This window comes from Zeugodacus cucurbitae, chromosome 5 (genome assembly GCF_028554725.1).
Source record: "Zeugodacus cucurbitae isolate PBARC_wt_2022May chromosome 5, idZeuCucr1.2, whole genome shotgun sequence".
NCBI lineage: Eukaryota > Metazoa > Arthropoda > Insecta > Diptera > Tephritidae > Zeugodacus > Zeugodacus cucurbitae.
The window spans coordinates 26,884,038-26,905,774 of record NC_071670.1 but is presented as its reverse complement, the minus strand read 5'-3'; the positions used below and the strand labels follow the sequence as shown (position 1 = coordinate 26,905,774).

Below are 21,737 nucleotides of genomic sequence, written 5' to 3'. Positions count from 1 at the left end.
GCAATATCACATTCACATTGATACACATATGAATAGCTGCAGATGTATATACATATGTACATATATTAATATTTACTACGTATATAATTGATTAATATGTCCCTATGCGGTTGCCATCGTGGTTATCAATGTGGTTACCTACAGCTGTGATTGTGTCAGCAAACCTTGTTTGAGCCTAGTTCCCTCCAAATGAAACAATCTGACCAAGACAGACAAGACGCAATAATCATTTAGGGAGCCTGCAAGTGGACGCTCAAACCCGAGCCCAGCGTAAAGCTGATTTTGAGCAGCGCTGTTCAATTTTTGGTACCGTAGAGTGGATGCGAGAATTAGCGCTGAACTCCGAGAATAATTTGTTATTATATACGTAAATTTGTACTTTTGGATTTTAATATTTGTATACAGACAATCGAAAAGTTTTTTTGAATATACCCGAATACATTCGTTTATATTTTTGATAAAGTTGAATCCAAAGTTAAAAAAAATTTAATTTTTGTAATTATATAAAAAAAAAATATAAATTTAATTTTATTTAATTAAAATTAACAATATTTAAACTAAAAATATCATGTTAACGCTCGGCTTCGGTCAGCGTCCACTCTGTGCTACCTGTGCGATTTCGTATGAAAATGCATGCGCACAACTTTTAAGCTTATTTCTCGCATTCATCAGCTTTGCGCTCGGCTCGGCTTTGAGCGTTCACTCTGCAGGTACCCTTACGGTTATAAAAAGCGAAGGCCAAGCAAAAAAATGAAAGCGAGGCAAAAAGCGCAATTGGGCAACGTGAAACGTTCAAAATCGAAAAGTACCCGTACATTATACTTTATACATATGTATATATGTATGCGCGGAATGGAATGTAGCACAAATGCATACAAATAGAATAGAAGCAATAGCTCGGTCAAAAATTTACACTACACGTGATGATTTGCCAATAGATATTACTGGAGCTTATCTAGGAATGCATAACGATATCATGCTCGAGTATAACCGTTACAATCAAAATAATGCCTTCAGCCATAAAATATACACGTAGCACCACAAGCTTATTTCCATGTGAACTTCAACTCATAGATGGCTAGCATATGTATATACCAATGTCCCTACAATGAATAAAGTGCGAGTTGCTGAGAACGCATTTACATATATATAACGAATGTATATGCATATATGTACATAAATAAGTGTATATTCAGACCCAGTAGTAAAATATTAAACTATTCGGAAAAAACAAGCATTTTATATTTACATAGATATTGATGCTTCAGATCGACTAACTCAAGAAGACCATCTTTCTTCCAATCTAAAAAAAAAGTTTATAGAAATTATCCTTTAAGAGAATAATAAGGTGAACTCCAACAAATAATATGATTATTATAATATGAACTAATAAATACCCATCCAATTTAACCTGCGATAAATTTATTTCATATATAAATACGTATACCATTCGTCTGGAGATAAATAATACGCATTGCGAAATATTTACATATATCGAATATATGTAGACAAATTAAAAATATGGTTTATTAGTAAACCATACCAAACATGGTGGCCGATTTCAAGAAGAATAATTTGTAAAGAAGAAGGACTCAGAGAGGAGTCTTTCTAGTATTTTATTAACAAACCAATCCGTTTTGTACCAGTGCAAAGATTATCATGAATCGCTAAGGATTTGGCGGATTTAATACTACACACCAAGTACATAAGAGCCGACATTTCCAAACGTGCGACCACAACACCAATAACTGCTTTGAGTTCGCAGTATTAATCGAAGTTCCTAAATCCAATGCCTTATTACTCAAACACATATAATACATGGATATGTATAGAACATTTACAAATGGATATATAACCGTACATTTATCGGTATTCTTACTGAAATTCATACATACATATATAGTATACTGAAACTAAAGTACATTTTAGGCATTTTGGCGCAAACAATAAGTCGAACAAAATAATATAAAATGGGGTGCGGAACATGCGTAATGCTTTTTATCACTCTCACAGTAGTCGAAATCTAACAGCGCGCTCGAGACTCCGTTCAAGCAAAAAACACTAGCCCGTATACCATACATACATAATTTGCCATTTGCTCTCCCAGATTCCTTGTGGCCGATGCTTAACTCAACTTCCGCGAGCGGTCGTGCAACATGTCGTATACGCAACATGGCCTCGCTCTTGTCAGAAATACAAAATAATGGAATCATTGACTACGCCAAGTGCGGATTCGCAGCTTTCAGTTTGACTACAACCACGTTATATGCGTCTTCGTAATGCAGCGAAGTGCAGCAGCAATTTAGCATAACCCAAAGAAGGGTATTTTTGGTTTGGTGAAAAAGCAATAAAATCTTTACAAAACTAATCTTTTCTTCAAGAATGTGTATATATATTGATATCAAACCAGTTTAAAATAAATTTTGTGAAAACGCGAGGCAAATTTTAAATTAGTGCAATTAAAAAATGTGTCATGTCGATATACAATTTAACTATGCAGTTACTATATTCTTGCGTATATGTAGCACATATTTACGTGGAATCTCCGTGTTCATTTTTCCATTAAATACAATGCAATATAAGACAAATGCCACTTCATGCCAATTAAGGTCAGTATATGAGTCGAGCAATAATTGATTAACTTCAATGTGTTTTAGCTCATTGAAAATTCACCATCAAATCATTAGGCACTTCGTTGATTAAAATTTAACAGAAATAAAAAGCAGCATTTGGAAAACTAGGTTTAGACAGTATATATCCGAGTATATACTGCACATACTTATATATTGGTTTATATACTGATGCACGTACAATAAACAACTACATAAAAATACTTTTTTGCATTTCGGAATCAATTTTCGATTTCGCTTGTCAGCAACTGGATCAATCACTCTCGTACTTAATAAAAGTGAACTATAAATATTTTATACTCTCGAATTTTAATTATGTAATTTTATTAAAATAACACACATTTGACTCATACATATATTTGGCTAAGTGTCCACAAGAATAATGAAAATCATTACATACTCGTATAGTATATTAGGGCTGGGATAATTCCTGGAATAATTTCGCCTTCAAGCTACAATATAGATTATATGTTCACTTAATTAAGCTAAGTTATCTCACACGTTAATTGAAATACACGGTATAAGGCCCCTAGAAGTTTGAAAACCTTAATCACCTGATTTGACTAATTTTTTGTACATAGGTACAATGTTAGAAGAAAATGTTCATCAAAAGATCCAAATTTCTGTAAAATATCTGAGGAATGCACCGATATTTTCGATAAAAATTGTTCATAGCTATATTGGTCCTTATGTTCAATATCGATTTGCGATTTGAAAAGTTACTGCCCGATTTTTCCTTCCTTTACTTATACAGTAAAACCTCTCTAAGCTGGACACCTGCGGTTAAGAACTTTTTGTCCAAGTTAAGCGAGTGTCCATGTTATAAAGAAATTAGTTGTTTTCATTTTCTTTACTTTATTTTAAAATCTGGGTAAAAAACGTACATTGAATTCAACAAATATTAAAAAACATCAGAATCAACACAAATCAAATACGCGTAATTGTGTCATAGCTAATTCATGAAATTTTATACATACAAAATTCCGCAAAAATAACGGTATTGTAACGTTTGGAAAATTTCATAGAAGCCGAAATACAAATACATTTTTGCGTAATATAAGTAAATAGCATCAAAATATGCATACATATTAAATTTATTGTCCAAGATAGATAAAAATTGAGAAATATGTTTTCCAACTTCCAAGATAGACAGTGTCAAAATTAAACAGTGAATATATTGATATTTTGGAATATATTATTTTGGTACAGAACATTTTGTTCAATTTGAGCGAGTGTCCAAATTATAAGGGCGTCCAACTTTACAGTTTTACTGTATATTGTAAAGTAAACAAATCAGATGGAATATAAATTCGTGTTATAACTTATAAAGCAAGTGGGTGCTGTTCTGGACCGATTTTCAATCCGTAAGAAAATAGTATGTACTACATTCGGTTGACATTGGTCGAGTAGTTCTTTTGGTTTTTGACCCAAAAGTAGGCGGCATCACGCCTATATTCCCCGTTTTATAAACAATCGGTTATTTGTATATATCTCGCAAACCAATGAAGCTATATAAACCAAACTTTCTGCAGTCGGCTCTCTTACTCTTCTCTCTCCCACCACACACCATGAAAATAGTTGAAATCGTATAATAACTACGCCCACCTCCCATACAAAGGTTAGGTTGAAAATTACTGTGGGTTAACTCACTAACGAAAAACGTAAGAAACACTAAATTTCAATAACTCGAAGTTCTCTATAGAGCCAAACAATAGCAAACTGCAACAAACAAAATTACCGAATACATGTTTTAACGTATGAACATAAGACTTTATGCGAAGTTAATAAATAGAACAGTGTATAAATCTATATTTTACAGCTTTTTGAAAATTTATATCTTTTAATGAAAATTGTATAACTCGAAGTTTTTTTGTGGATTATGGTGATACGAGTTAGAGAAGTTCCACTGTATATCACAGCCGATCACAATTAAAACAATTAAGAAAGGGCTAAGTTCGGACGTAACGGAACATTTTATACCCCCGCAATTTATGTATTTAATTTTATTAGTATAACACACAATTTGAATAACATATTCGGAATATATGTATATGGTAATAAGACCACTGAAAGTTGAAATTTCAGTGCAACTCTTCTGCGCCATCTTTACCATGAAATTTTAGGTTTCTAGAGTTTTTCCTTAGTGAATTAAAGCATTTTAAGTAGTTTTCAACATAACCTTTGTATGGGAAGTGGGCGTGGTTATAATCCTTTCTTCCATTTTTGAACTATATAACGAAGTGGCTGAAAGAAACGACTCTAGAAAGTTTCCTTGATATAGCTTTAGTAGTTTGCGAAAAATGTACAAGAAACTTAAAAGCGGACGGGGCCACACCCACGTTCTCAAAAAAATTACACCCAAATATGCCGCTTTCTAGTGCGATCCTTTGTACTAAATTTTTACTCACATCCAAATAATATAAACTTCAAACCACGCATTTTCATTTAATGTTTTTAGCAAGTGGCAGCTTTTGTTATGACAGCCTAAATCCATGAAAATTTAGAAATAAATGTAGCGCCATCTATTGTAACATAGCGCACTTAGCGCCACCAACTGGTGGATAGCTCTTTGCTAATAATAAACAAATAATTTGCAATAAATAAATAATGCGACTATAAGGAGAGTTATAAACTATCCTATCTTTCAAGTTGGACCAAACTGCACACAGTGTTAAAAATTTCATTAAAATCGGTTCAGTAGTTTAGGAGTCCATCGAAAACAAACAATGTGACACGTGATTTTTATATATTAAGACTAGCAGACCTATCCGGCTTCCCACGGGTTTAAACAAACATTTCAAAAGTTATACGTTTATCACTCTCCCATACATATATATATGTACTTTCCCGTTCTTGCTTGGGTTCATTTAAAAACAGTAAAATGAGAAAAATTCGAACATGAAATTATATTTTATTTGTAATAAGCTAAAACTTGATTACGACCTCTAGTCTTTGGTGTCCGTTGTCTTTCTCTCTGATTATAATGCGAGCTTGTATATTTCTAATATTTTGTTGTTCAAGCCGCTGCACACGCTCGACTCTCAAGCGCGTACTTGGGATGTTTAGAAATTTTGTTCAGCAAGCGAGCGCTCGTTGATCGACTCTCTGGCACGCGAATGTGATCCGAAGCAGAGAACTGCAATTATTCCCTTTTTTGAGTCATTGGTTGAGTAACACAAAAAATAGTATTAGTGCATATAAGTCAAAAATCATCAAACACAAAGATCCACTAAAACACATTTACGCACAGCACACAAAGCGAGAGAATGAAAAATGAGTAAGTTTCTCTTCATACGTATCGTTGAAGTGCTCAATTGTCTCATGAGCCAATAATTCAGTCAAGTTAAACAAAAATGAGCCATACCACCAATAGTATAGCTAAATAAATAAAGTCATACGAATAGGATCAAAGTAAAACTGACGAAGGCTGTGCCGCCGCTAGGCAAAAGTGCACTGCGGGAAATGAATAACGATGTGTTTTGTTCTTTGATGTCGTGTATTACATTTGATGTTTTAAGTTAATTAATGACAGTAAAGTTAATACTTTTAGGTTCTAATATATTTTTTTTAATAGTAATGTATTGAAAATAAATAAAGACGCACGAAAATACATGTTCAATGAAATAATGAAACATGTAATGTGACGAAGTTCTCACTGGGTATCTTGGCTTTCGTGCTCAGCTACGAAGTCACAATTCCACTCATGCCGATCAGTGTAGCGAGCTCATTCAAGTTTATTTTCATCGTGACCAATGAACAAGTGAGTAAAATGAAATTTTTAATATACGCTCGTTTGAGTCATAAATTGACGGCACATATAAGTGTAGAATTACTATGAGTTTTTTTTGGTTTGGTGGAAATGAGTCTTTGTCATTTTTGATATTTGTATTAGTACTCATTTACACCAATTTGTTTGGCTCATGAGTTTGTGCACTAATTTCATTATTACTCAATGCAGATCTCTGATCCGAAGTGAATGACTTGCAAAAAGGTTTTCAGTTTCAGATTAAGATTCTCCATCACGGAGTCTTTTTGATAACCTCACCTGGGAACTATTTCCAGAAAGTTGTGATTCTAGCAATAAATATAGCCTAAGTTACTCGGGTTGAATGTAGCTTTCCATTGGTGAAAGAATTTTTGAACTCGGCAAAGTAGTTTTTGAGTTTATTCATTACAAACATTCATACAATTCTTTCTCTTTATAATAGTAGTATAGATATAACCCCATATCTAACTCCTTTATTTCTAGGTGGCACAAAAATCAGTTGGTAGACAAATTTTACAATGACGTGCAGAGAGTCATTGGAATTAGTGATGGCCGATATGCATCGATTTTTTAATCTGATACATCGCTTAATTTCGATGTTTCGAATGATGGTTGATATTTCCGATGCATCGATGTTTTTATCCGATGCATCAATGTCTTTGTTGGATAAATCTCGTTAGGAACTTGCTTTAAAACACAATTCTTTAACTATTGGTGTCTATGAACTAGTTAAAAGGCAGACATCTGAATATATAAGCGAGTAAAGTTTGAAGACATTCGAAGATTGGGGTATTAATTAAACTAAAATATTAACAAATGCTACAGATAATGCTACCAATATGACAAAAGCAGTAAACTTTGCATTTGGAAAAGGATGTCACATACCGTATTTTGCACACTCGTTAAACTTAGTTGCAGAATTAGCGTTAGAATTCAAACCATTGTACCACGTTCCGACCGACATTGAAAACATCTTGAAAACACAATTTGGTGATTGTGGTACAAAAGTCGTTCTGACCGACACATGTGTTTTCGATGCGTTTTCATTGACAGTTCTCATATCTATTTGTTTGTTTAAATTTTGAGCAACGAGAATAGTAAGTTTTAGAATATTTAATACCAGATAAATATCTTTCGCATCGATAATTTTTAAAGAGAATTGATAGAGACTGTTACTACCCAGCACCTTTGCCTTGCAAAAAAGATTTTTAATTTCGGCCGCTGTGAAAGGCCCTCTTTGTTGCTGCAACTCCACTACCATTTCCTCTAAAATGCGGCTATTTTTTCCGGGCCCGCGAAGAGCACACACATTATTTTGCCACAATTCAATTAGGAGCGCTTTTTTAATCTCACCCCACGAACTTCTTTTTTTTATACTTTTGTTCTTTCTCCATTTTTTTGAAAATTTAAACAATTATTATCTGACAATTTAGAGATGACAAATTATGCATTCCAATTATATCGATTAAACTAGGCATAAATTATAATAGGTGGAATGTAAGTTTGACAGATTTTGCAGGACTGAAAATACAAGTCTTAGAACGAAAACCCATTTTTTCTATGAAAACATGTTTTCAATGTCAGCCCGAACATAGTATTAGAAACCGTTTTATATATAATTAAAGCCGTTTTAGATTATTCAAACACAGTGTTGTTTTGTAGCTTCATTAATAACATGGTTAATGCTATTGCAGAATCCGAAGGGTTGGGCATGGACTCTTCTGATAAAAAAACTCCTTTAGTATTTGGACTGATCACCATAAGTTGTGATGTGATTGGCGTTGAAACAGTTTTGGTGGTTATAGTCGAATCGATGAAAGCGCGCCACTACTTTCTTTCCCTCGCAGTTCGGCGCCAGTTGGAGATCCCAAGTGTAACCAGGTCGCTCTCAACCTGGCCCCTCCAACGGAGTGGAGGCCTTCCCCTTCCTCGGCTTCCTCCGGCGGGTACTGCATCGAACTTTCAGAGCTGGTGTGTTTTCGTCCATTCAGACAACATGACCTAGCCAACGCAGCCGCTGTCTTTTTATTCGCTGAACTATGTCAATGTCGTAGTACAGCTCATCATTCCATCGTATGCGGTATTCGGTTGCCAATGTTCTGAGGACCATAAATTTTGCTCAAAACCTTTCTCTCGAAAACCCCAAGAGCCGTCTCATCTGATGTTGACATCGTTCAAGCTTCTGCACCATAAAGCAGGACGGGAATGATAAGGGACTTGTAGAGTTTGACTTTGGTTCGTCGAGAGAGAACTTTACTTTTCAATTGCCTACTCAGTCCAAAGTAGCACCTCTTAGCAAGAGTGATTCAGCGCTGGATTTCAAAGCTGACATTGTTGGTGTTGTTGATGCTGGTTCCCAGGTATACCAAATTATCTACGACTTCAAAGTTATGACTATCAACAGTGACGTGGGAGCCAAGACGCGAATGCGCTGACTGTTTGTTTGATGACAGGAGATAATTCGTCTTGTCCTCATTCACCTCCAAGCCCATTCGCTTCGGTTCCTTATCCAGCACGTGTGTTGTTTCCAATGATATCATCGGCGTACGCCAGTAGCTGTACACTCTTATAGAAGATTGTACCTTCTCTATTTAGCTCTGCAGCTCGTATATTTTTTTCCAACATTAAGTTAAGGAAGTAACACGATAGTGAGTCACCTTAAGAGGTCCTTCCCAATCATGACGGAGCTATTGCTATTGCGGTGTTGCTCAACGTCAACTTACACAGCCGTATTAGTTTTGCGGGGATACCAATTTCAGACATCGCGACATAAAGACAGCTCCTTTTCGTGCTGTCAAAATCAGCTTTAAAATCGACAAAAAGGTGGTGTGAGTCGATCCTCTTTTCACAGGTCTTCTCCAAGATTTGACGCATGGTTAATATCTGGTCAGTTGTGAATTTTCCTGGTCTAATGCCACACTGATAAGGTCCTATCAGTTTGTTGACGGTGGGCTTCAGTCTTTCACACAGTACCCTCCATAGAATCTTATAAGCGATATTTAGGAGGCTTATCCCACGGTAATTGGCACAGATTGTGGGATCTCCCTTTTTATGGATTGGGCAGAGCACACTGAGATTCCAATCATCAGGCATGCTTTCTTTCGACCATATTCTGCAAAGAAGCTGATGCATGCACCTTATCAGTTCTTAGCCGCCGTATTTGAATAGCTCGACCGGTATTCTATCGGACCCGCCGCTTTGTTGTTCTTCAGGCGGGTAATTGCTATTTCAATTTCTTCATGATCGGGTAATGGAACATCTATTCCATCGTCATCGATTGGGGAATGGGGTTCGCCATCTCCTGGTGTTGTACTTTCACTGCCATTCAGCAGGTCCCTCCATAATCCCAGTATGTCCTGGACATCGGTTACCAGATTACAACCTTGGTCTCTACATGCTATTGCTCCGGTCTTGGAATAGTCCTAATAAATTGGAAGATAAACAGAAATAATTTATTGGATATGTTAGACGAGCTATCCATATTAGTGTATGACCGATACCAAATTCTTAACCGAAACCGATGCCGATTAATCGGCCAGTTGGCAAAGTATCATTCCTTCATGAACAAATTTATTTAGTAAACTAGTATAGTATAATAACAAAAGAAAAACAAATAACATCACAAAATAAATAAAAAATCAGTTCATATGAAAATATGAAGGTAACATGTGTGATGTAAGTTATTCGTCTTTTTTCAAAACAAGTTGCTACGTCAGCAATATAGCCTTTTTCCTTTAAGAACAGAAAGAAAGCTTTTTTGGGAGGTTCTTTTACATGCACTTCATAGTCCATAGCAGCACCAAATGGTTATTACCTGGTCCTGTCTAATTTGTCTCAAGAGAATATTTTAAAAATATACTCCCCAGCTTTTTACCAATAGCAACAAGGGTTTCTATAAAAGTGACATTATTAAATCATCTTAAATCTCAACAAGTTGTTGAACAAAACTGTGTATATTTGAAATAAATCGGATCATTCTAAATAATGTAATTTATTATTACAATAACAAAAATAATAAAGTTCTTTATACTAGACTTAATATTATCAGCATCGGCGTCGTCTATTAAGACTTCTGTTCACATTATAAAACACAGAAACATGTAACCAGAATAACAAAATCACATATGTACATAGTAAATGGATATGTTTCCAAATAAAATGTTTAGTTTAGTTTACCAATATGCAATCACGGAATCTTATCGACAAGCATAAGAATTGACTTAAAAAAACACAGAAAGACTGCAGTTGATAAATGAATGTACCAAAACCGAAATACGAGTAAAATCTTTATGTGATGAAATTGAGACCACGGTAGTGCCGTCTAGTCTAAGAAAGGTAAGAGCAAAGTCTGTACATAAAGCTACTAAGGGATACCCACATCCCGGGCAGCTCAGAGAACCATAATGCTGAGTACGCACTACATACAAAAGTAGAAATATAAATAACACTGTAGATATAGTATGATAAGATACTGTACGCTGGGCAATAAAGCCTTTGAAATTGCCGGGTCCTTACTGTATATTCCCGGCTCAATTACAAAAATCGTTTAGTCACAAAACGGTTTGGTTAAGAACCATTCTCAAGGCGACACTGCAACTAAGCCATATTCCTTCGTTATGGAGGAAAGTAAAGATTGTACACATATCAAAAGCTGGCAAAAGCTCTCATATTAGTCCAAAAGATTTAAGGCCAATTAGTCTTTCCTCATTACTACTTAAAAACTGGTTAAAAGCACACCTCAAGGAGGGCACAACATACGCTGATGATGTGACGGTTAGAGGTAAATTCCAAAATAACCTCACCAACAACAATATTAAATGATACAAATCTCGCTCATCGATTTATTTCATTTAATATATTATATAGTTTTGCCAATAAATCTTAAGTGCAAGTATAACTGAGTGAGGTTTACAAGAAAACACAATATTCCAGAAAGAAAAAATATGCTGTAAAACATCTTCAATGTGGATGTAAGGCTCTATACAGGAAAGGAATCACAACTTTCGGAAGCGGTTTCCTCGATGGTGTGGCGATTTGTTCACATATCAAACTATTTGAATTATTTAATTTTATCAAAACCACAGGGTGGAGCAAAGAGGACATAATAGTGTGAGGAGATTCCAGTCCCTGGGGGTATGTCAATGGGTCTTCCAAAGGGGTAGGTACGTCGACAGGCAATCACCAAAACTAATCTAACTTACCTTATAGATACTAGTGATAAGTGATATTTCACTACCACTGATTTTCACTGATTCACTGATTTATTCACTGAGATTGAAAAATCGCATATAGCAACTGTGATAAATTTTTGTAAATAGCAGTGATTTACAATAGCAATGGCAGTTTAGCAATTTGAGTTCGATCACAGTAGCTATAGAGAAGTTCAGTGCTTTTGTTCAATCACAGTACATTTAGGAATTCAGTAATTATAATTCAATCACTTTAGCAATAGCAGTTCAGTGATTCCAATTCGATCAATGAAGAAATAGCTGTTCGAAAAGTAGCAATCTCACTTCAGTAGCAATCACAGTTCAGTAGCAATAGCAGTTCGAAAAGTAGCAATCACAGTTCGAAAAGTAGCAATCACTGTTCAGTAGCAATCACAGTTCGATAGCAATCACAGTTCAGTAGCAATAGCAGTTCGGCATTACAGTAACAATTTTAGGTGCGATTTCGATAATTTTGTGTGCGGTGATTACAAAAGCAGTTAAATATACCCAAAATTTATTAATTAGTTAATTGTAATTACAAAATCAGGTATCACTGAAATCACAGTGTATTTATCTACTTGCGCACGTACAACGTTTTATACTTTTAAATAGCGAATTCTCCAAATTATTGTGTCATATGTGGGGTAGAATTTAGAAAGCATCTTAAGGACGAAAGAATTTAGTGTCACCCTCAGGGGTGACTTAAACACACGAAGATACTAATAGTGTAGTTCCTCCTTTAATGAGAAAGCGTTTCTTAACAATATGTAAATTCCTGACGTGAGTGGGCGATAACTCACAGTTATGTATCCGACAAAAATTTTGGTATGCAAAATAGCAATAATTCTACTCTTATTGTCCCTGTCGTCATGTAAAAACTGTTCAGTTGTTATTCCTTAAATGCTCTTGCATTATTATTTGCTACTCAAAATATGTATGCTCTTGCTCGTACGGGGTCATATTTACTTATGTATACTTATGTATGTAATTGTTAAATAAAATAATATTATTTATAATACGACCATGCGTTGGAAAGCTGTGCATACTTTTCAGCATATGTCATTAATCTGAAGCGTATACAACCATACTTTTTTTTAACTCAAATATATCGAACTTTGTAACTAAACAGTATTTTTGCGGGAAGTTCTTCTTCTTTACTTCAATATAAAGAGAACCTCAGTCGAAAGTTACGGTATTTTGGTGGACGTTTATGGTGAACATGCTTTAGCTGATCGAATGTAATGTCGTCATTCGACGAAGATTGTTACCAAACACTAGACGAATTGAATTGAAGGTAATAAAGATTTTGCATGTCTCCTCAATGTAACATGATACATACATACATTCATGGCTGCCAAGTTTGCGCAGCACTTTTAGGAAAAGAATTGCAAGAAATATGGAAACATATTAAGCTTAAGATGGACGAATGAACACTAGATGGTTTAAAACTATTTACAACAGCGACCTAGCCTCTTCCGGCTAGCCTTTCTTCCGTTCGATGCAGAACGCCCTTCAAATCAGAACAGGTAACAGTGTTCCTTTGGGATGGAATCCCCAAATTGCTTGAAAGATGGGAACATGTTAAAGCTTAAGATGGGCAATACTTTGAATAATACTAGTGTTTTTTCTTAAATAGTATCTTTCAAATTTTGAAATGGAATACAATGTGTTATTTCATATAATTCAGTTTAGAAAAAAGTTGTTTTTGCTGGATTTTCGTAATTTTGTCCTTTTTTGAAGTTTTATTCTTTAAATTACAGATCGTTCATGAAAATATTCTGGCAGAATGAAATGTAAACATACATAAACATTATAAATTTAACTACGATACTCTAATAAGATGCCATCTTTTAGATGAAGTACCAATGGACATCCTTATATTATAGTTTGGAAATGGGTGGAATCGGACTATGAGAGTCCATAATAAAATTTCAAATCCTAACTTAAGTTGACTTACAGTGGTCAAAAAAGTTTACGCACATTTTGTTTTTTTTTGGAGGAAGTTGAATTGTTGTTGTGGTGACAACATTTTTGAACGACCTTAACTTGGTTTTACCTATAAAATTGCGGACTTTTCATATGTTTCAATTATCGTCTGCTCACTCGATCGCGGTTTGTAAATCATTCGACCAATTGCACGTGCTCCATTCCCCCTTAAATACAAGCCTAAGATAATTTTTCAGAGTCTCACAGGGAACCCACGACCACGCCCCATTTCGACTATACACTTTATCGTTTCACAAATTGTTAAAATTGTCCTAAAACATCAATTAAGCAATTGAATAGTTTTAAACAAGGAATGTACGTAACCTTTTTGGTGTGATTTTCAGTTCTTTTTTATGTATTTTGACAATATTGAATTCCTGAAAGAAATGAAGGGAATTATTTTTCCAAATATTTTATCTTAATTGTATCGTTGAACATTGTATGAAAAAAAATTGGGATTACGGCTTGTTTATGTTGGGTTTTCAGTCCATGAATGTTGGAAAGAGATTTGTCGTAAACTTTTGACCCCTGTATTGGGTGGCAAAAATGGTTATTTGTAATATTTTTCTCAATTATAATGCCAAAATTAATTGAAATCATCCCTATGAAATGAAATGAAATATAGTAGTTAGTACGTCTTATTTCTCTTAGCTTTATCTGTCTGTTAAAGTTGTTAAAGTTAAAGTTTTTCAATAAATAACAAAATTTAAAAACAACAGCTTGGAAAATTTTCAATGTCAAGAGGTTTTTCGTTTTTTCTTCTGCGTGAAGTTGCTCTGGGTTTAGAAATCAGTCGTTCACTCGGGTTAATATGTTATTATATGTTGCCTGTTTACACAACTCTGGAAGCACATTATTCGTGTCAACCCAAACTCTATAGGATTCTGATTGATAGGAGTAACAGCTGATCCAATATACATTTTGTCTTCAACCTTAAATTAGCTTATATTTAACAAAGTATAAATATCGGCTTTCGTAGATTTTTCATTGGTACTTCGTTTTTATGTGGTGGGTCACAAGCCCTACGCACAACCGCATAAGCGGGCTTCGCCTTCTCACTTTAGCTCGCCTTCAAACGGATGTCTGTTGGCTACCCAGAGGATACTTGGTCTAAAACCGGAAGTCGTGAGCTGCTTGAACCATGTGGAGAAGAATCGTTTCTGGCCACTCCCAAGTGAATGACAATCAAAAACTTTCCTCACTTGCGTGAACTTCTACACATGATCCCATCCTCCTTTAACAGCCCACCGTCAACGAACTGATTGGACCTTATCAGTGTGGCTTTAGACCTGGAAAATCAACAACTGACCAGATATTCACCTTGGAGAAGACCCGTGAACAGAGGATCGACACACACCACCTTTTTGTCGATTTTAAAGCTGCTTTCGACAGCACGAAAAGGAGTTGCCTTTACGCCGCGATGTCTGAATTTGGTATCCCCGCAAAACTAATACGGCTGTGTAAATTGACGTTGAGCAACACCAAAAGCTCCGTCATGATTGGGAAGGACCTCTCCGAGCCGTTCGATACCAAACGAGGTTTCAGACAAGGTGACTCACTATCGTGCGACTTCTTTAACCTGATGCTGGAAAAAATTATAAGAGCTGCAGAGCTAAACCGAGAAGGTACAATCTTTTACAAGAGTGTACAGCTCCTGGCGTACGCCGATGATATTGATATCATCGGAAGCAACAACCGCGCCGTTTGTTCTGCTTTTTCCCGCATGGATAAGGAGGCGAAGCGAATGGGTCTGGAGGTGAATGAGGACAAGACGAAATATCTCCTGTCATCAAACAAACAGTCGGCGCATTCGCGTCTTGGCTTCCACGTCACTGTTGACAGTCATAACTTCGAGGTCGTAGATAATTTCGTATACCTGGGAACCAGCATCAACAACACGAACAATGTCAGCCTCGAAATCCAGCGCAGAATAACTCTTGCCAACAGGTGCTACTTTGGACTGAGTAGGCAATTGAACAGTAAAGTCCTCTCTCGACGAACCAAAATCAAGCTCTACAAGTCGCTTATCATTCCCTGCTTTACGGTGCAGAAGCTTGGACGATGTCAACATCAGATGAGACGACACTAGGAGTTTTCGAGAGGAAAATTTTGCTTAAGATTTATGATCCTCAGAACATTGGCAACGGCGAATACCGCAGACGATGGAACGATGAGCTGTACGAGTTATACGACGACATTGACATAGTTCAGCGAATAAAAAGCCAGCGGCTACGCTGGCTAGGTCATGTTGTCCGAATGGACGAAAACACTCCAGCCCTGAAAGTGTCCGATGCAGTACCCGCGGGAGGAAGGGGAAGGCCTCCACTCCGTTGGAGGGACCAGGTGGAGAGCGACCTGGTTACACTTGGGATCTCCAACTGGCGCCGAACTGCGAAGGAGAGAGAGAGGTGGCGCACTATCGTCGATTCGGCTATAACCGGCTAAATGGTTGCAACGCCAATCACATACATCACATAAATATCGGCAGACACTTTTCCGTTTCCTACCTAGTTAGTTAAAAAGCACCTTCGACCTTAACACCTTGCGCATATGGATATAATTTGCCAGCTTAAATGGTATTTACTGCCAGATTTCTAACAATCAAATTGCCTTTTGGGAAACAATTCCAACAATACAATTTCCGAATTGTTGATTCGTGAATGTATTTATTCGTACATAAGATAATACACACTTATGGCATATTCAATTTTATGTATAAGCAATAAGTTAATTTCACCCAAAGCGGCAACTGTTGCTTGTTAGCAATTCAAATATAATAAAAGGAGCAAATTCAATTACCTTTGTAGCACATTAGCGTTGGCCGGTATTATAATTGAGAATACTTGCTATCCGTTTGTTACATCAAGATTCTCCGACGGTCCGCATTGCACGAATGTACCACCCAAATAAAATTCAGAAATATTAGAATAAAATTAAAATATGTAACATTAATGTATACTGAAACCACATTATGGCGGCCTCTTAATTAGTACTATACAAAAGAGTTCGGTTTTATTTATGTGAATTAGCCGCAGAACCCTTCCGTTTCTAATGCCTCATCAAAAAACATTGTTAATTTGACCTGTCTTGTAAAAATACACACTTACAATGTCTGTATGCATGTCACAGTTTAATTTTGCTAATCTCCTTGTCTATACTACTTTTTCTGTTATTGGTCCAGTGTTAGCGAAATGAACATTCATACAAGTTCATACGTACATATATACATAGATATGTACATATGCCAGATACATATCTGCCAACCCAAGAGTAAACATAACAGTGATTATAAAGTTTAACAGATTAGGACAATGGCAATGTTAAAGGCTCTCACCACTTTAACACTTGTCACAAAACTTTTACTCTACTGTTATAAGAGCGATTTTGTGGCATGCGGACGTACATAGACCCACAATTCTAGTATATTTTATTTTTCCTGGCTTAAAATAAATGAAAATCGTTTCGTGTGGCGCAGTTTTGTGGATGCTGCAGCCATAGCGACATCAACATCATATCGCCCGCGAAACGTATAGTGTTCATGATGGCTCCACACTCTTTGTGCGTGTGTCGGGTTCACAGATCGAAATGTCGGAGTGCATCACACCAAAAAGTGTAAAGGATACTTATTTTCAGCACTTCATCAAGAAGAGTGAACGAACGGCTTGGTGCCCAAGTATAGAGAATAGTGAGAAATAACGGTGTATGTGTAGTAAGCGCACTTGTTCGTAACTGCTGGCCCATATTAGAGGTGGTTCATATGCAACGAAGTATCGGACGTGCTCGGGAATTCTCTAGAATTATTATGTGTATGTGTACCAGTATATATATAAAGTACATAGGCATGTATTTAAAATGGAAGTGCATTGATTATGAAAACTCTAACTTAGAAATATTGGTAAATTTAAACAAGTTTTCAGCCAACACTATATCACTAACCAAAGAAAGATTGACATACATATATATATGTATGTAATATTCATAAATTACACGTATACATACACACACACTTGTTACGGCAGGTCAAGTTCAAGGCAACTCAAAGAAAAAATTTATCGCGATTTAATATTTGCGATTAAGTGCATACATAGTAAATATAATTATCTAGTGCAAATATTTCAACTTTACTTATATTGCTATTATTACATATCGAAGGAGTAAATTGATAAATTGTTTCCGAAAAAGCTCGTCTTGGAAAATATCACTTTTTAATAACTTTTAATATAATTTGTAAAAAATATAAAATGAATTTATTTAATACATAGGATTTTTGTAAGATAAACATCTCCGATTATTTTTTTTTTTAAATTGTGCGCGGTACCTACCTCTAATAGGTTTTATCACCACCATACCAAACTTATGCTGAATAAAATATAAAAAATGTTTAAAAACGTCAGAATCATTAAAATTTGCGGTAATTTTTGAACGACAAAGGCTGATTGTGACTCCATATGAAAATTGGTACCGCCTACTTTTAGGCCTAACCATATATCTCAGTAAATACTGGGGTCCTCAACCATAACTTATCCAGATACCGAGTGTGAGGACCCCAGTAATTATTACTTTTAACCGAAGGAACGGTCAATCTGTAAACTATGTTAATGAAATTAACATCTTTTATTAGTAATTATGGTGTTAAGAATGAATTAAAACGCTTCAACATTCCCCTAACCACCAATCAAAAGTGAGTTACGTTAATAAAATTGCTTGGAAATATGTTCTCAAACTAATTTCAGTTGGAAATGGAATAAGTCCCGACTTCCCCTTGCCCTAATATATACAACATAAATACACCGTTTATATTGTCTAGTAGATTTTCATATACTTTTACTTAAGTATCTTAATACTATTGTGCACAAATATATTTAATCCTTCCCTAAATCCATTGTGCAAAAGGGTTCGGATTAAACCACCCACCTAACGGTTGGTTGTAGGTCCTCAAACTAAAATAGTCAGATATAGGGTTATATATAACAAAGTGATCAGCATGTCGAGTAGAGTTGAAATCCGGATGTCTGCCTGCCCGTCCGTCCGTGAAACTTGTACCCGCATTTATTGGCACCATAAGAAAGTTATGTTCGAAGATGGGCGAAAGCGGACCACTGAGACGCCCACAAAATGGCGATAACCGAAAACCTATAACTAACCCATAAATTAAGCTATGAAAGTAAAATTTAGTGCAAAGGATCGTACTAGGATGGGACATATTTGAATGTATTTTTTTTGGGAAAGTGGACGTAATCTCGCCCCTTGTTAAGTTTTTTGTACATATCTCGTTCACTACTGAAGCTATAACATGGAAAGTCTGTAGAGTCGTTTCTTTTCCCTACCCACTTGCTGCCGAATTTTTGGTTTTTTGGTCGCTATGTTTTTTTTTTACTGAGTCCGAAATCGGACATGCGATCGGATATATATTGGCAATCATCCGATCCGATCGCGGATATATCGATATAAAATCGAAGATGATTTTTTTAAACATCCGATCGCGAAAGAAATCTGTTTTTGTTTCACAGAAAGGTTGAGAATTCTAGCCATCAACGCATGCGCGGCCAGTACACACACACATTTAACTGTCAGTACATTTGAATATCTGCCACATCTGCTGTTGCACACTTGCAACATTCTCCCCCTATATGTGAAAAATTGGTAACACATGTGTGTGACGTCACACACACTCACTCACACTCACACATTCATAGTGCATAGGGCTCGGATCGGGTGGGTGGGCATATACCAGAACTTTGAAGTCGATCTGAATTGTTTACTTTACAATATATGAATTTATAGTGTGGCATCGCCCTTTTAAAAATCGTCGGAATCGGAAAATAAGTTTTCAAGGCCCCATATATCGAACATGAGAACCTCAGAGCTTCGAATAAATTTTTTACCGAAAATATAGGTATATTTCTCAGATATTTTGAAGAAATTTTGACGGAAAAGTTTTCTTCTAATAATATGTCTCCGTGCCAAAAATGATTGAAATCGGGTCATAACTTCCCCTAACTCCCATATACCTAATATTAGGGTTTTTAAACTTTCAATGGACTTTGTAACATATATATGACGAATATGTGGGTCAAGCTGTGTGTTATATTAATAAAATTAAATAAATAAATTGCGGGTGTATAAAATGTTCGGTTACACCCGAACTTAGCCATCCTTGCTTGTTAGATCTGTATTTAAAAACTTGTACAAAAGGATATTTTTCCAGCAAATTAAAATTAAAGAATGGCTAAGTGTGGGTATAACTTATAAAAGCATTTTATACTTTTCGGAATTTGAATAGCTAAAGTTGAATAAAATGTGATTTTTCAACAACAGAAGATATCGGTTATATGCAATTGTGGTTTATATGCGGTATTTGCAAATAAGCGGAATTCGTTTAAACCATATGCATATACGCAATCAATTCCATATCAGGGTGATTTTACGATAAGAGGTAACTTGTGCGGCAATTAGCTTAAAGTATTGTTTTTGTCCTATATGTTGCTATTTTTTTAAATGAATCACATCGTATTAATGTAATGTATTAAATAACATTACAACTTACTGCATAATTAACCCAATTTTTTCTGAAATTCCTTACAAAGTCTAAAAAAGTCTCTCCTCTGACTTGTCCCATTGCTACTTTTTATTTAACTTTCGGACAATACATATATTTTTTGTATGAGATACCAAACCCAAACTAAGTTCAATCGGACGTAAAATAATTAAAATTAAGTATTGTTAAATAAAAAAACGAAATTAGTTTGTTTATTTCATATATTTTTTAAAATTAACTTTTGTCCCGATTTTTTTATGTATCTACCTGAGTTTGTCTTTATTGTCCTAATTTACTAATACTGTGATAATTAAAGTGAAATAAATAATTAACCAAAAAAATAATTCAGTCAATTAAAACAATTAAATTTTTCATGAAAACGTCTCTCCACTGTCGTATTTCCCCTGGCAAAATGACTGCCAGGGGAGAGAGATAGAGACCAGGGGAGTCACTATTCATCATGACACCCGGACCGGAAGTCGTGAGCTGCTTGAGTCTTGATACTTTCTTGCGTGAAGTTCTGAATATGACCCTTTCCCCACCTCCAGCCATCACCAGCATCAACAAAACCAAAAATATTAGCCTCGCAATCCAACGCAGAATCGCTCTTACCAACAAATGCTAGTTTGGACTGAGTGGACATTTAAATGTTAAAGTCCTCTCTCGATGAACCAAAACCAAACTCTACAAGTCCCTTATCATTCCGTTCTGCTTTATGGTGCAGAAGCATGGACGATGTCAACATCCTATGGGACGGCACTAAGAGTTTTCGAGAAAAAGGTTTTGTGGAAGATTTATGGTCCTTTGAACATTGGCAAGTGCGAATACCGCAGATGATGGAACGATGAGCTATACGACGACACTGGCATAGTTCAGCGAATAAAAAGACAGAGGCTACGTTAGCTAGGTCATGTTGTTCGAATTACGAAAGCGCTTCAGCTTGGAAAGAGATGTAGTACCCGCTGGTGGAAGCAGAGGAGAGGAAGTGACCATACAAGTTCATTGTCGCATTGAATGTACATATTCGTTATCAAGTTTGCACCATTCATAGTTTTCACCTTCAGTAGCTACAATCTCAACTGTACCTTGAATTTTGTCAATGCCTGCCTGAAATGAAACATTTTACTTTTAACTTCTATCAACTTGAATACGAAATCTACCTTTTTGAAACAATTACTAATTGTTGATAGCATCCAAAACAGTGAGTGATTTCAAGAATTAAACTAACGCAGAAATTTGTTTTTTTTATTAGGATTTGTCGATATTCCGTTTTAAATGAGTGGATGATACCTTGATCAAGTGGCTGTATAAGTGCCACTTGTATTTGTATTTGGTGCCAAAAATTCAATTGTAATGTTTTAGAATTTCGCATCTGTATTGTGGCAAGGAGCATTGTCAACAATCAGAAATATCTGCTTTTTATCTCTTTGAAGACTTTGATTCAAATCTATTAGAATTTTTTCCAAATAATACTCGTCATCCAATCCATTCTGTTATTATATTATTTCGACGATTCAGAGCGGTGAAAACGACACCATGGATAAGCCAGCCGTCGGCAGACCTGTGACGACGAATACCGATCAAATCATGTAAAACATCGAGTTAGA

At 35.7% G+C, this 21,737-nt stretch overlaps 1 protein-coding gene across 2 annotated transcripts in view; it reads left to right on the top strand.

The window, feature by feature from the left end:
* Positions 1–2,230: 2,230 nt before the first annotated feature.
* LOC105220136 (hemicentin-1) overlaps positions 2,231–21,737 on the top strand; it is a 54,830-nt gene continuing 35,323 nt past the window's right edge. The window contains exon 1 of one of the 2 annotated variants that reach the window (XM_054231381.1): positions 2,231–2,609. Coding sequence is in view for 1 of the 2 variants with exons in the window: in XM_054231380.1 (XP_054087355.1) it covers positions 17,350–17,398 (49 nt within the window). In the remaining variant the exon portion in view is untranslated. Of the gene's footprint in view, positions 2,610–17,078; positions 17,399–21,737 lie in introns of those variants that run through there. The other variant, XM_054231380.1, reaches the window with a different exon arrangement.